At 42.4% G+C, this 14965-nt stretch overlaps 1 protein-coding gene across 1 annotated transcript in view; it reads left to right on the forward strand.

Annotated features, from left to right (window-relative positions):
- Positions 1-14965, forward strand: part of KIF20B (kinesin family member 20B) — a 69420-nt gene that overhangs the window by 17610 nt on the left and 36845 nt on the right. Inside the window, exons 14-19 of the mRNA XM_081328444.1 lie at positions 777-918; positions 1804-2029; positions 3124-3185; positions 3669-3788; positions 9415-9544; positions 12287-13406. Of these exons, the coding sequence (XP_081184570.1) occupies positions 777-918; positions 1804-2029; positions 3124-3185; positions 3669-3788; positions 9415-9544; positions 12287-13406 (1800 nt within the window). The remainder of the gene's footprint in view (positions 1-776; positions 919-1803; positions 2030-3123; positions 3186-3668; positions 3789-9414; positions 9545-12286; positions 13407-14965) is intronic.

The following is a 14965-nucleotide window of genomic DNA, read 5'->3' on the forward strand; positions in this document are numbered from 1 at the left end:
TTTGATTATGTAATTACATAAAATGGCCATCTGGCAGATGAAATGCCCTGGTATATTCTCTAGCCCAGGGATCTCCAGTCCTTGGGCTGCAGCCCACTACCAGGTCATGGCCTATTTGCAACCAGGCCACGCAGGTGCAACTTGCATGAGTGGCGGGCTGTCACACGTGCATGTAGTTTAACTTGCACAAGTCGAGGGGTGTGTGTGTGTGTGTGTGTGTGTGTGTGCGTGTATGCGTGTATGTGCGCGTGCCAGCCTGCCGCTCACGCAAGTTGAGCGCACGCCAGACCACCGCTTGTACGGTCCAGTTCCCCCCTCTCTCTTCCTTGTCTCCTCCTGGCCAGGCCACCAAGCCACAAAGGTTGGGGACTGCTGCTCTAGTCTAGTATATTTATGGAGAAATAGGAAGTTTATAAGGAAGACCTTTTAGGTTTTGGTTTGCCTGTATGAGATATACTGCATACTAGACGGAGTGACACTGGAAGCCCTTGTTCATCAGTTAAATTCCTGTGTTCACATAAATTAATGGTATAGTGGGATTTTCCCATTCCCAATAAGTGAACGCCCAGTTTTTCCTCCTCCATTTCTTCCTGGTTCCTCATGATAATAAAGTTACTGTGCATAATAAGGAGCTAGCATGTGAAGTACAATTTCTCATATCCAATGCTCTTATCTCCTCCAGCTAAAATGTTGTTTAAAGAATAAGTTGAAGGGGTGGATTGGTATGATTTGTTTCCAAGAAGAATGTGAATTATTTCTCTTTCTGATATATTTAGGAAGATTTTTAGCCGTAAGGAAGAAATAATGGAGGCTACTTGTGAAGAGCGGATGAGCATTTACAAGCAGTTGGTGAAGGACTGTATTGCACTCCCGGATGGCAAAGCAGGAGCAGAAGAGACTCTAAACGAGGGTGAAAAAGTGGTAAGTTTTGTTCCAGCAAATGTAAGCAATTTTGTTACAGGAAGTCCTCAGCTAATGACCACCTGTTCAGAGATTGTTCAGAATTAAGACAGCACTGAACAAGGAGAGTTACAGTGGGTCCTTGAGGTTGCAGCATCCCCACGGTTCCACGATTATAATTTTGGCAAACTGGCTTACAATTGTGACGATAGCAGTGTACCGTGGTCATGTGATCGCCATTTGCAACCTTCCTTTCGGGGTTCTGACAAGCAAAGCCCTTGGGAAAGCCATCCGGGAAGGTCGCCAATGATGATCACGTGACATCGTGTTTAAGAACTACACAGGATTCGCTTAACTGCCGCAACTGGAATGGCTGTTGTAAGTTGGCATGGTCATGTGAGATGAGGCTTTACAACCCTATCACTTAGTGATGAAGCTGCCAATCTCGATGAATGTAGTTACTGGAGGATTTCCTGTATTTTATCTCTTCCTGCTAGGTCAGCATATCAGCTTTGAGATATGGCCAGTGAATCTGCCATCTTTGGCTTATTGTCAGTGAGCAGTGCTTGAGCAAGCCATGGTTTAATTTGATTTCTGAGCACAGGCTTGCTTCTTTCTTTCTTTCTTTCTTTCTTTCTTTCTTTCTTTCTTTCTTTCTTTCTTTCTCTCTCTCTCTCTCTCTCTCTCTCTCTCTCTCTCTCTCTCTCTCTCTCTCTCTCTCCTCTCTCTCTCCCTCCCTCCCTCCCTCCCTCCCTCCCTCCCTCCCTCCCTCTCCAGATAGATAGGGAGTTTTTCAATAATACTGTTAACTTGTGCTTCCGAGACTTTCAACGTAGTTGCATGTGTTTTGTAGACCTCCTGTTTTCCTCTCCCTTTTAAATGTCCTGTTTTTTCTGCCACAAGGGAGGAGGTGAAGATGGAGAACCTGGAAACGTGGCTGATCTTCCCAGTATGATGGGGTCACTGCAACAGAACGTTGCTGATATTAAACAACAGGCAGAAATGGCATTTAGCATGCTTGATGCTTTGGAAGAACCTCAACTGACCATTGAGCGACTTGAAAAGCAGCTGGCTGACGTTACAGCAGAATTAGCCCAAGCTCATGAGGACCTCTTGAGCCAGAATAAAGGTACATAAAGAAAGAAGAGAAAGAATAAAATGATTGGCTGCAGACTGAAGGGGCATGCTGCCTGTTTCACATGCCTGGAATGTGTGTGTGGAGAGAGGGATTTCAGCTTGTTTCATATCGTTATCAATTTAAAAGGGAAATGAATGTTCCTTAGAATATACTGGTAGTCCTTAACTTACAGTAGTTCATTTAGTGACCATTCATAATTACGACCCTGAAAAAAGTGACTTATGACCATTTTCCCCACTTAACGGCCCTTGCAGCATCCCTGTGGACACATGATCAAAATTCAGACGCTTGGCAACTGACTCATATTTATGACGGTTGCAGTGTGCCAGGGTCACGTGATTCCCTTTTGCGACCTACTGACAAGCAAAGTCAATCATGACGCCAGATTCATTCAACAACTGTGTAACTAACTTAAGTGCAGTGATTCACTTATCAACTGTGGTAAGAAAGGTTGTAAAATGGGGCCAAACTCAATAACTGCCTCACTTGGCAACAGAAATTTTGGGCTCAATTGTGGTCGTAAGTTGAGGACTATCTGTATGATTCAGGTTTGGAAATGAATTTGGTTCCAGGTCCAGAGGAACTCTAAAATGCAATAAAAGCATTCTATAAATCAGTATGCAAATTATGTCCGTTTCTTCATTGTTTGAAAATAAAAACCAGAAGTGAATATTAAAGACATGATAAACATAAGCGCTATTATAATGATATCTTTTGGGTCTAATTAAAAAACAGAAAATAGATTTTTAATTACTGGGGAGCCTAGCAGTGTGGCAGGAGATGCTTTGCCATTTGACCAATTAGTAATTTTACTCTTAAGGCTGGGTTTATAAAGAAGGCATAAAAATGATTGCTTGTTTATTAATAGCAGATTGTTTAGCTATTTCCTAAACAGCTAATTGAGCGGTACTGTATTTACATGATTTTATGAAATTAACAAAAAAGACAAAAAGTAAGGTATCAAGAAAGTTTATTAAAAAAAAGGTTCCCTTATTTATACGATATATGAACCTATAATGTTAAAACAGTTTTCTAAACAATCCAATAATTCTTCTTGTGGCATTTAAAAACTACTTATATTCCAGCAGCGGTAATGCAAGAAGATAAACTGAGTGAATCTGCTAAAGTTCTTCAGGATGCTACTGAGGTAAAGTTTGTTTATTACATTCAGATCAGGAACAAATAGCCTCTTTTGTCATAAAATCACAACAAAAGTAGATGGGTCTGTGGAGAAAAGTTGGGGGAAAGTAAGATCGCTTGGTTTCTTTCTCACATCCACCCACGGCATTCTCCCCTGTCGTTTAAAAAAAAACAACCTCAGGAAAAAGTTATTATTGAAAAAATAAAAATATTTACAGTTGTTAAAAGGTACTTTGTCAGTGAATATCGGCATACAGAGAAATAGACTTTCAAATTGAGGAAACACCAACTCACATCAGGGCTTAATGGGATCATCTGCAGCTCGTGGGTTGTCTTCTCCTGCAGAAGATTTGGGACAATCTTCTGTAACCTCCTAAACCAGATTTAATGAAGCCCAGCACAACCCAGCTTGAGACTATATTTTGTTTCTGAGTTGCCAGCTGTGTGCAGACACATCTCTTCTCAGGCTCCTTTTTCTTTTTCTTTCAAGAAAATGGCTCTACAGAACAAGCACATTCAGGAGCTGAGTCAAGCTGTGCAGCAAAAGGACAAAGAAATCAGTCAGCTACAAGCTCTGGTTGGTCACTTGGAAGCTTCCATAAAAGATTCTGTGAGTATTTAATTTGTCTCCCTGATCACTCAAAGGTAGCTGTCGTGTGTTAATGCCAAGGTCAAGGTTTGCTTGAATTGAGCTCCAAAAAACAACCTTTGGAATTTTATTTTATTTTATTTTATTTTATTATTTTATTTTATTTTATTTTATTTTATTTATTTTATTTTATTTTATTATTTATTTTATTTTATTTTATTTATTTTATTTTATTATTTTATTTTATTTTATTTATTTTATTATTTTATTTATTTTATTTTATTTTAATTTATTTTATTATTTTATTTTATTTTATTTTATTTTATATTTTATTTTATTATTTTATTTTATTTTATTTTATTATTTTATTTTATTTTAACAAAAAGGTCAGCCTCTGTATTTACAATCTATCAAGGCAAAGACTTTTGAAGATAGTGTATGACAGAGGTAGGCAACCTTGGCTCTTTTATGACTCGTGGACTTCAACTCCCAGAATTCCTAAGCCAGCGTCCACGAGTCATAAAAGGGCCAAGGTTGCCTACCCCTGGTGTATGATAAAGCAAAGAAGGCCTGTTGCTTAATTTCTTGAAAGGTATGCAACTTGATATGGCCAAATATGTTCCTTTACTTCTTGGTTTCCTACTCTATGGTTCCCCCCCCGTGTAATGAAACGTAATTGCACAGAGAAAAGTAATGTTTGACTTGCTGTTGGACAGAAGAAGAAAAATGTCTGCTGTCCTTGAGGCAGTCTACACATCCCATCCTACCTCTTGGGATGATGCACAATTGGCTTAAGTTTGAAGACGCCAGCTTCATTCTTTGTAGATAATCTAATTCAGTGAGATCAAAGATTGCTCTGACCAAATAGCCTTTTCCCCTATATTATAAAATCACTTACAAAATGAAACAAAGCCTCTTCAGTTCCAACCTCTTTGGGTGATACCTTGATCATTGCCATTGTATCATAAGCAGAAACAGTACTTTATGCATCTTCTCACACCTTAACCTTAAGGAATGACTTAATAGTGGCTGTGTGATTGGAAGCTTGCATGCACCCTTATGATAAATCCTCCTTTGGTGAAGATGTCAAAGGTAAAGAGACTCTCTTCTCCAGTGACTCAAGGAGCTACACCATTAGTAGTGCACATCATAATATGGAGTCATCCATAGGCATGTCAAAGAAGAATTAGACTAAGAGGGAAATCACACCTCCCTCCAGTATTGGGCCAAAACCAAATGGACACTTTGCAGTTAGGATATCATCATGCGATTAGAAGATGAGCCTTCCAGATCAGAAAGTATTCAAAAAGGCACTGCGGAAGAGCAGAGACCAAGTATGAGTAGCAATGACAATTATGTTATAGCTGGAGCAATGCTGAAACGGCATTTGTCAGCTAACATGGTGATAGCAAAAGGAAAGGTTGATGCTGTAAAGGGATTGATGTCCCCTGATGTCAGGGATTTTACACTGATATTCTGGGAGTCAGCAAATTGAGATGAAGTTGAACGTACCACTTCACATCAAAGAAGCATCAGATTATAGACTAGGCATCATTAACAAAAGAAAAAAAAATGTCAAAGTTGGAGTCCTTGATACAACCTCTATAAATTATAACTGAAACTAAAGGAAACCAAGTCACTTGACCAAGAAGATATTCCTTCAGCAGTATTCCCTTATCTGTGGCAGACACAAATAATTGCTTTTAATGACTTAGATTTGGTAAATCAAGTGCCTGAATAACTTTGGATTGAAATCTGTGAAATCATTTAAGATGAAACTAACAAAAATGAAAAAAAAATCAAATGAAACAAAAACTGCTGAAGGCTGAAGAAAGATGTTCAGAGAGATGTTTACCATGTAATGTGGTCCTTGCCTACTAGTTTGGCTGGCTTCAGAAAAGAGTTGGATCAGTTCAGGGAAGTCAGGGGGATCAATGGCTCTTAGCTTTGATCGCAGTGTGTCCATTTCTGAAACCATCTGCTAGAAGACTAGTGGGTTTCTTTGTGGGGTTGTTTGGCCACTGTGAGAGAGACTTCTGGACTTAGATGGTCCAGGGGTCTGATCCAACAGGGCACCACTTACGATTTATTTGGGAGACAATCAGTGACAAACATGGTCAAAATATTAACGTCAGACCATGAGGTGACAGCTCTGACAATTAATGTGCCGAGAAATTGAATGTCCCCAAAGTTACACATTGCCCAGATCACAGTTTTCCTAACTGTAATGTATAGGTATAAAACTAAGCCATCAGGAAAAAAAGTAATGAAAAAAAGGATGCTTTTGAATTGTGCTGGAGAAGATTGCTCAGAATACGTTGGACTAGAATCTAATGAATTCAGCACTGGATGAAATAAATCCAGAGAGCTGGTTGGAAGCCCTAATAATGAAGCTAAAGCTTAAATAATTTTGGCACATAAGGTGAAGGGCAGAGTCAATGAAGAAAACCCTGAAGCTTGAAAAAAATTCAAAGAAGACAAGCCAGGTTGATACTATCAGTGTGGTTCACACTTCAACCTACAAGAATTCAATGAAACAGCTCCTGACCGACAATCCCATTAAAATAATGTCCATTGAAGTAATGTACAAAGATTTAAAAGCAAGTGGACAATAACAAAATGATCCAAACTAAGGCCTTGTTGAAAAAGGCATGCAACCTTGTGTAGGCAGAAAAACCTTTGTGATGTCCTCATCTTTTATGTCATTAAGACAAGCTGTTCCTAAAACATAAGGAGCTTTAGGGAGCAACTTCTTAAGCAGTGTAGGAAGTGTTGAGAGAGGCTGATTCTCACACCTAGGAATGTTTTCCCAGGCAAGGTGATGTTCTCTTGATTTCATTCGAATGGCATACGTAAGTGGTGAGGTCTTGAGGATCTGTGGCCAAAAAGGGTATTTAAAGGGGGTCCATGATGAAAGAAAGATTGAGAACCACTGGCACACATGATTTAAAACTTCAAAAAGCAACTTCCGTGATAGACAGACAGACAGACAGACAGACAGACAGACAGACAGACAGACAGACAGATAGATAGATAGATAGATAGATCATGATACCTTTTGAAGGAAAGGCATTCTGTTTATCTTTGGTGTTACTGGGTAAAGCAGTTATCTAAATTTTAGCCTGCTCCTTGAAGTGGATAACTGGGAACAATAATCTACTTTGGGTGTTTTATGAATAAAATATGAAGTAATGTATTTTATGGTAATGAAGGGACAGACAATTATAGAAGAGGGTTATAAGGAGCATAAGGACACTCTTTCTATCCCGCAGCCAACTCAGTTTTTCTTTTCCATATAAGATCCTACAAAAGTTGCCTGATAATATGCATAAAGTTAGGGAAGAACTTAGGGAATAGGGTATTTTTTTTTCTTATTTGTCTGCATCAAGTTTCAGATGAGAGTGCTCAAATTCTTATGGCATTGGACGGGAGCAATTGCCAGATTACTAAGAAGTTATCAGACTTACTCAGTGTCTATATCTATCGCTGTGACTAATATTTCATGCAGAAATAATAGTTTTGGTGACTACCAAAGGTAAGGTAAGGTAAAGGAGGCCCTGCAGATTTTACTCCGCTAATCCTTGCTGACTCTAGTGGACAGTGCTCATCTCCATTTCAAGGCTGTTGAGCCAGCACAGTCCAAAGATATTTCCGCAGCCATGACATCAAGGAACGCTGTTACCTACCCACCAAAGTGGTACCTATTTATCTAGTTGCATTTTCAAGCTTTCAAACTGCTAGGTTGGCAGGATCTAGAGTGAGACTGGGAGCTCACCTCATCATGCAGTGCTTAGGTCTAAAACCTAGGCTGTCGGTTTTCCCGCCAACGAGCCCAGGGTCTGAACCACTGAGTCACCCAGCCACCCAAGGTAAGGAGTTAGTGAATTAGCAGAGTATCTAAAGTACCGTATATACTTGAGTATAAGCCGACTCGAGTATAAGCCGAGACCCCCAATTTCACCCCCAAAACTGGAAAAAGTTATTGACTCGAGTATAAGCCGATCCGCCGTTCTGCAAGCCTCTGCCGCCAGCAGAGGCTCGATCCGCCATTTTGCAAGCCTGAATACACAGGAATACCCTGTGTGGCCGCGGCTCTCGGGGAAGCCCTGGCTGTCCGCTTCCTCGCTCCACGCTGCCATTCGGGGCCCGCGCGTTCCCCGGGCAAATCGCGGCGCCCAGCAGGCGAGGAAACACGCCCGCTCCAGTCGCCCCCCCTTCCCTCAGGAGACGCGAAGCAAGTGACCGCCCAGAGCTTACCGAGGACTTGCGCGCGGCTGAGGCTTCGGTGCTTCCAGGATCGCGCGCACCTCTCCCAAGCCGCCGCCGTCCGGAGACCTGCTGAAGTTTGGGGAGGTTTGGGGAGGTGCGCGCCTCCCCAAACCTCCCCAGGTCTCCGTTCCTCCGCGCAGACCTGCCGACGTTTGGGGAGGTTTGGGCGCCTCCCCAAACCTCCCCAAACGTCGGCAGGTCTCCGTTCCTCCTGCCGACGTTTGGGGAGGTTTGGGCGCCTCCCCAAACCTCCCCAGGTCTCCGTTCCTCCGCGCAGACCTGCCGACGTTTGGGGAGGTTTGGGCGCCTCCCCAAACCTCCCCAAACGTCGGCAGGTCTGCGCGGAGGAACGGAGACCTGCCGAGGTTTGGGGAGGCGCCCAAACCTCCCCAAACGTCGGCAGGAGGAACGGAGACCTGCCGACGTTTGGGGAGGTTTGGGGAGGCGCCCAAACCTCCCCAAACGTCGGCAGGAGGAACGGAGACCTGCCGACGTTTGGGGAGGTTTGGGGAGGCGCCCAAACCTCCCCAAACGTCGGCAGGTCTGCACGGAGGAACGGAGACCTGCCGACGTTTGGGGAGGCGCCCAAACCTCCCCAAACGTCGGCAGGAGGAACGGAGACCTGGGGAGGTTTGGGGAGGCGCCCAAACCTCCCCAAACGTCGGCAGGTCTGCGCGGAGGAACGGAGACCTGCCGACGTTTGGGGAGGTTTGGGGAGGCGCCCAAACCTCCCCAAACGGCAGGAGGAACGGAGACCTGCCGACGTTTGGGGAGGTTTGGGGAGGCGCCCAAACCTCCCCAAACGTCGGCAGGTCTGCGCGGAGGAACGGAGACCTGCCGACGTTTGGGGAGGCGCCCAAACCTCCCCAAACGTTGGCAGGTCTCCGTTCCTCCGCGCCCTGCCTGCCTGCTTCTTTCCGCTGCGGAAAGAAGCAGGCAGGCAAGGCGCGGAGGTCCGGAGACCTGCCGACGTTTGGGGAGGTTTGGGGAGGTGCGCGCGCACCTCCCCAAACCTCCCCAAACTTCGGCAGGTCTCCGGATGGCGGTGGCTTGGGAGAGGTGCGCGCGATCCCGGAAGCACCAAAGCCTCGGCCGCGCACAAGTCCTCGGTAAGTTTTTTTGTTGACTGGAGTATAAGCCGAAGTGGAATTTTTCAGCCCAAAAAGTGGGCTGAAAAATTCGGCTTATACTCAAGTATATACGGTAAGTGATCTTGACGGACATATTGACTGGAACACTGCATTCCAGTGTGTTTCAGTAGCAATGGAAAAAAAATCCTATTTTTTTATTGTAGGAGTCATTTAAACTAGAAATGGCAAAGCAGGCAAATTCTTAATGTTTCTGCCCTTTAAGAATTGGCTTCTTTATTTTAATACAGGAGATGGCCACTGCAACTATAAAACAGCAAATGAAACAGGAAAACTGCAGTGAATCCAAGGAAGAAAATGTTGCTTCAAGAAGGAAACGATATTTAGAAAGGGATGAAGAAGGGCCCCCTTCAAAGCAAGGTATCACTTCCTCTTCTGCATATACCGAAAGGCTGCTGAGGTCAAAAATTACTTGTATATCAAAATGAAAAGTTTAAGTACAGAATTAATGTTGAGAACCAGAAGACGGCTGTCACATCAGATTTGCATCTTGCATGAACTCTTTATTATCTTTATTTTATAAAAATCAAAAATAAATATTTTTAAATGGAACATCTTTTCCATGTAGTACGTGCATTTCTCATCAGATTGATGTCGTGAACTATCTTCTGTTTTATGAACCTGCTGGGTCTGCTGAAGTGTGTGTCTCTCTGTATGTATGCATATAATTTTGATTCTCCTAAATCTAGTCAGTGGAAATTCTAAGATCCTGTCTTCGTGAGTCTACTAAAAATGTTATGCTTCCTTTAGTAAGAATGCTGGCTTGCTCTGCAAAATCCTGCATATTTTCCATCTGAATTATTCTTCCCATTTTTTTTACAGTCAACAATTTACATGGTAGTTAATATTTTTGGTTTGGGATTCATGCAGCAAAAAATCATTGTTAGAGAATCTTTAAAGGTCACCAGAATAAAACCTATTACTCTGTAGTACATGCCAGGTATATGAATAGATTAATTTCTGCCTCATTTATCTGGATCAGTCCTTCTCAACTTTAGCAACTATAAGTTGTATGGATAAGTCCCAAAATCTCTAGCTATTACTGGCTAGGGAATTGAAGTTCACACATCTTGAATTTGTCACAGTTGAAAATCGAGACTATCATGTAGATAAGCCTTGTACATAGAACATCAAAAATCCTAAAGTAAGAATTGCATGGATAGAAATTAAAATTAAGCATTTCTTCACTAATGTGCCAAGTATTCTGTCCTGGTTTCCCCCCACTTATGCCAATTTTCAAAGCTACAAAGAAATAAAAATAAATTTTCAACGCAACATTATATCTGCTTTTCTATTTGTTTCTTTTCCCATTATTTTTTTTCTTAATTTTTTCAACTAGAGAAAACCTCCGTCCCATGCCTTCAACATTCAAGTATGTTCTCCCCCATGAGGTTTAAAATGCTAAATTGGTCCTTAAAATAAAAAGATGAAATTTACTGTTGCACTTTTTCATAAATTAAAAATAAATCTCCCCCTCTTTTTAGTCCTTTCTCTTTCCCATATATCAGGTGTCTGGATTAAAAGAAGGAAGTCATGTATGTATAGCTAAATATCTGATTGTGTGTTGTACTGTGGCATCTCCGGTGCTGTTGGAGCTTGGCTGTTTTCTTGCATACGTTTCAGTATCAAACTAGGTAACATCATCAGTGCTAGTTGGGAGTGGGGTCTGTGTGTTGTAGTACTCTGTATGCTTGCATTGCACAGCAGGAGTTCCCAGCTCCTTGGCCGCAGCCCACTACTGGGCTATGAGCTGTTCAGGCCACAGAAGTGGCAGGTGAGCGCCAGGTGTATGCATGCATCCCCACCTGTGTGAGCAGCAGGCATGCACCTGCCTGAACGCTCCATTTGCATGAGCGTTCACACAAATGGAACTGTGAGCTCGAGTATTTGCTGCCACTCATGTGGAACCATCCCTCTCCCTTCCCACCCCCCTCCGATCCACAAAGCCAGAAATGTTGGGGGACTCTGTTGTACAGTGGAACGCTTCTTCTGGATCAGTATGAAGTTTGTTGGAATCCTGCAGCTGAAGTAGCTTTCTACTACTATATATTTTCACGCCTCTGCAAAATTACATTTCATAAATGCTTATATTCCAATATCTAGTGTTTTATAGTATTAGTTATTTTCCTTTAATGAGTTCTTTTCTTTTGGCCTGTTAGGAAGCATGACTTATCATTTGGTACATAGAAATGTGCATCTTTTGAAAGCACAATGGTTATGAGAAAAGATTTTGTCCCTTCTATTTTGTCATTGAATACAATCTGTGGTTTGTGTGTGTGTATGTATGTATGCCTATGTAAGCTTTTCTTCATCATTCCACTCTTCAGATGTGTGCTAAATACCTTTTGGCTACATCTGGCTAGCAATTCCAGGTTTCAGTTATCAGTTGACTACTTCAGACTTTAACTAGAGTGCCTAACCACATTATTCTACTTGACTAGGAAGACGTTTTTTTGGTGGGCCAACATTACACTGCTATATAAAAGCACCCTATACTCCTTTTTGCAATTGATGCTATTCATGCCTGATCTGTAGACATTTTGAAGTTTGCTAATTTTTTGCAGCTAAAGTTTTTATTAATGAAATTGTACGCCCAGTAGAATTTTTTTAAAAAAAATTACCTCAGCCTCAAAAAAAAAGTTATAAATAAAAAACAATATATTTGAAATTATATTACTGCAAGATAACCATGCATTTATAAATCAAAATAACTATATAATGTTTCATATCCTTAATATGTTCGGCTGAAGAGCAACAAGGAAAGAAAGACTTCAAGAAGCTTTATGATATCTAAACTGTATATTTATTTAGACTTCTGCCTCAAGCAGTGCTATCACTGCAGACAAGGTAGTCTGCACAACGGTGTCAATTTCTTAAACGGTTGCCCAGGGTTAGTTAATAAACTAGAATTGACTAGTGACTTGTAAGGCAGTCAGTTTTTCTGGTTTTCCCAAACTGACCTGAAGAAAATAAGGAACTAAAAATGGTCTCTAAATACCGTTTTTCAGATCCTATATTCATGTGGGCAAATGTTCTAAAATGTTGTTACAGACGTGTTGGCCGCTGGCCGTTGAATAAAATTAATCTTTTTAATCTTTGTAGGATTCATTCACAGCAGTTCTAAAGATGCCACAGACTCAGAGAAAGCTGATGAAACACGACCCCACCCTTTGAAGGAGAAGGGAGACATGGTGACCTTGGAGCAAAAAAATAAAATGCTAGAAGCTCAGGTGGCCTTACTTAGAGAAAAGCTAGTAAAAGAGGCAAAGGAGAAGGAGGGATTTTCCAGTGAAATAGCTAGATTGTCTCAAGCTCTTTCTTTAGAAAAGGAAAGAGCTTCTGGCTTGAGCAGGGAGCTCCAGCAACAGCAGACAATTTATGAGCAGGCAACACTTGAAGTAGCGATGCTGAAAGAGGGACATGAGAGTCAAGAGGAGAAAATTCAGACTCTGCTTCAAGAGATAGGCGCTGCTAGCCAGATCACCGTAGAAGGAAAATCACAGGTAAAGACACTTGAAGCAGAATTGGGTTTATTGAGCAGGTTTGGGACACCTTGCCCTGTGGTAGATGTTGACTTGGCAAATCAAGAAGATACGTCAAGAGGTGGGCCTTTGCCAACTCGCGTTAGTGCAGCTCAAAAGAGCTCATTCCACTGTAGCGTTGAAGGTATCTGGAAAATAAGCCAGCAGATCATTAATGCCTCATCTCAAAAAAGCAGTTGTATTGCAGGCCTCGTGCAACAGGCTGAGCAGTTACAGAGGAAAATCTTGGAGGCCGATGAGGAGAATTCTCAGCTGAAGCTGAAATTGAGCGAAACTATCCGTCAGAAAGATGCATTTGCGCAGGAGAAGACCTCCCTCCTTAAACAGCTAGGGGACCTGCAACAGAAAAACACTTCTTACGCGGAAAAATGTAAGGAAGAGGAGAATAGAGCACTCGTCCTTTCTGAGAGGCTAAAAACAGATGAGGACCTCTTGGAAGAGTGTAGGGCAAAGGATGTCAGAATAGCTTCTTTAGAGCAAACGGTGAAAGATAAAGATTCGGCCATTTTAGTGATGAAACAATCTGTTCGGGACACGGAGGAGAAGCTTAGCATTTCAGAAGCTAAAATCGGAAAATTCGTGGATCAGGAATCACAGCTGAAGGTGGAAGTTGTAGACCTGAAGAGACTGAATGAAGTTGAAAGAAAGAAGAGAGAGGAGTCAAAGCAAGCCACAAAAGAGTAAGTTTTTATTATCTTCCTGCCAAATAGCACAGGGTACAAATATAAATATCAGGTGAAATTAGACCATCTATATTCTGTTTACCACCTTCCCTTTTCCCAAGGGAGCAGAAATGTTTAATTTAGGATAGTTTTTCAATCAGATGTTTTCTGGAAGTTGAACTCCCACTTCTAGGCTTCAGTAATTGGAATCATTGACTATCTACAGGTAGTCCTGGAATTACGACAGTGCATTTAGTGACCATTCAAAGCTGTGAAAAAAGTGACTTATGGCCGTTTTTTACAGTTACGACCTTTGCAGCATCCCCATGATCATGTGATCAAATTTCAGATGCTTGGCATGCTGGTTCATACTTATGACCGTTGCTATATCCCGGGGGTCAAGTGATCACCTTTTGTGACCTTCTGGCAAACAAAGTCAATGGGGAAGCCAGATTCACTTAACAACCAGGTTACTAATTTATCAGCTGCAATGATTCACTTAACAGCTGTGGCAAGAAAAGTAAAATGGGGCAAAGCTCATTTTACAGGTAGTCCTCGACTTACAACAGTTTGCTTAGTGACTGTTTGAAGTTACAATGGCACTGAAAAAAGTGCCCCCCGAGCCACAGCCGAGCAAGATACCTGCCTGCCCACCTAGTGGTGCTCTTCCTCCTGTCCAAGGTTTTCATTGTTGTGAGCATTTCTGTTGAGGATTGGCAGTGGGGATGGGGTGGGGGGTGTTTGGTTTTTATTCCCCCCATCTGCTGGGTGATTGCAACAGATTTTGGTCACTTCACATGATGCTGGGACACTGACCATAAATATGAATCAGTTGCCAAGCATCTGAATATAAATCACAAGACCCTGGAGATGCTGGAACAATCCAGCTGATCGGCGCTTCTTCTGGGTTCAGCAGAAGCACCGGGATCAACACCAAGCTCCAGCTGAAGCCTGGCGCTGATCCTGCTGCTTCCGCTGAGCCCTGACAGCCCAGAAGAAGCACTAATCAGCTGGAAAGCAGCACTGATCCTGCTGCTTCCGCTGAGCCCTGACAGCCCAGAAGAAGCACTAATCAGCTGGAAAGCAGCACTGATCCTGGTGCTTCTGCTGAGCCCTGGCAGCCCTGCAGCTCCAGCCATCTCTCGCTCAGGCTTGTGCGGTGCTGCCACCAGTTCAGCTCATTTCCCTCCCCCGCTATCACTTTTCTAGGATGGCTGCGTACCACCTGCCAGGTGCCAATGTACCACAGGTGGTACCCGTACCACTGGTTGAAAAGCCCTGCTCTACAAGAACATCATGCTTAGCAAACTAATTAAATGAGCAGCTTAAAAGGAGCTCAAGACTCATGCTCAAATAATACTCATGAATGGCTCCTGCCTCAACTGGAGGAAGGTATTGAGTCAGTTTTCTGGAACATGCAATCTTAAGTATTTTTGTTAAACGATTGAATGATGAAGTGAGGGGATGCATACCAGATCTGAAGAAGGCATAAGGCTCTCCTTCAGGAATAGCTAGTGCCTTGCAAGACAGGAACAAAATACAGTTAAGATCTTGCTAGATTAGAGAAATAGGTTGAA

Source organism: Vipera berus (genome assembly GCF_964194415.1).
Source record: "Vipera berus genome assembly, chromosome: 5".
In the NCBI taxonomy this organism is placed as follows: domain Eukaryota; kingdom Metazoa; phylum Chordata; class Lepidosauria; order Squamata; family Viperidae; genus Vipera; species Vipera berus.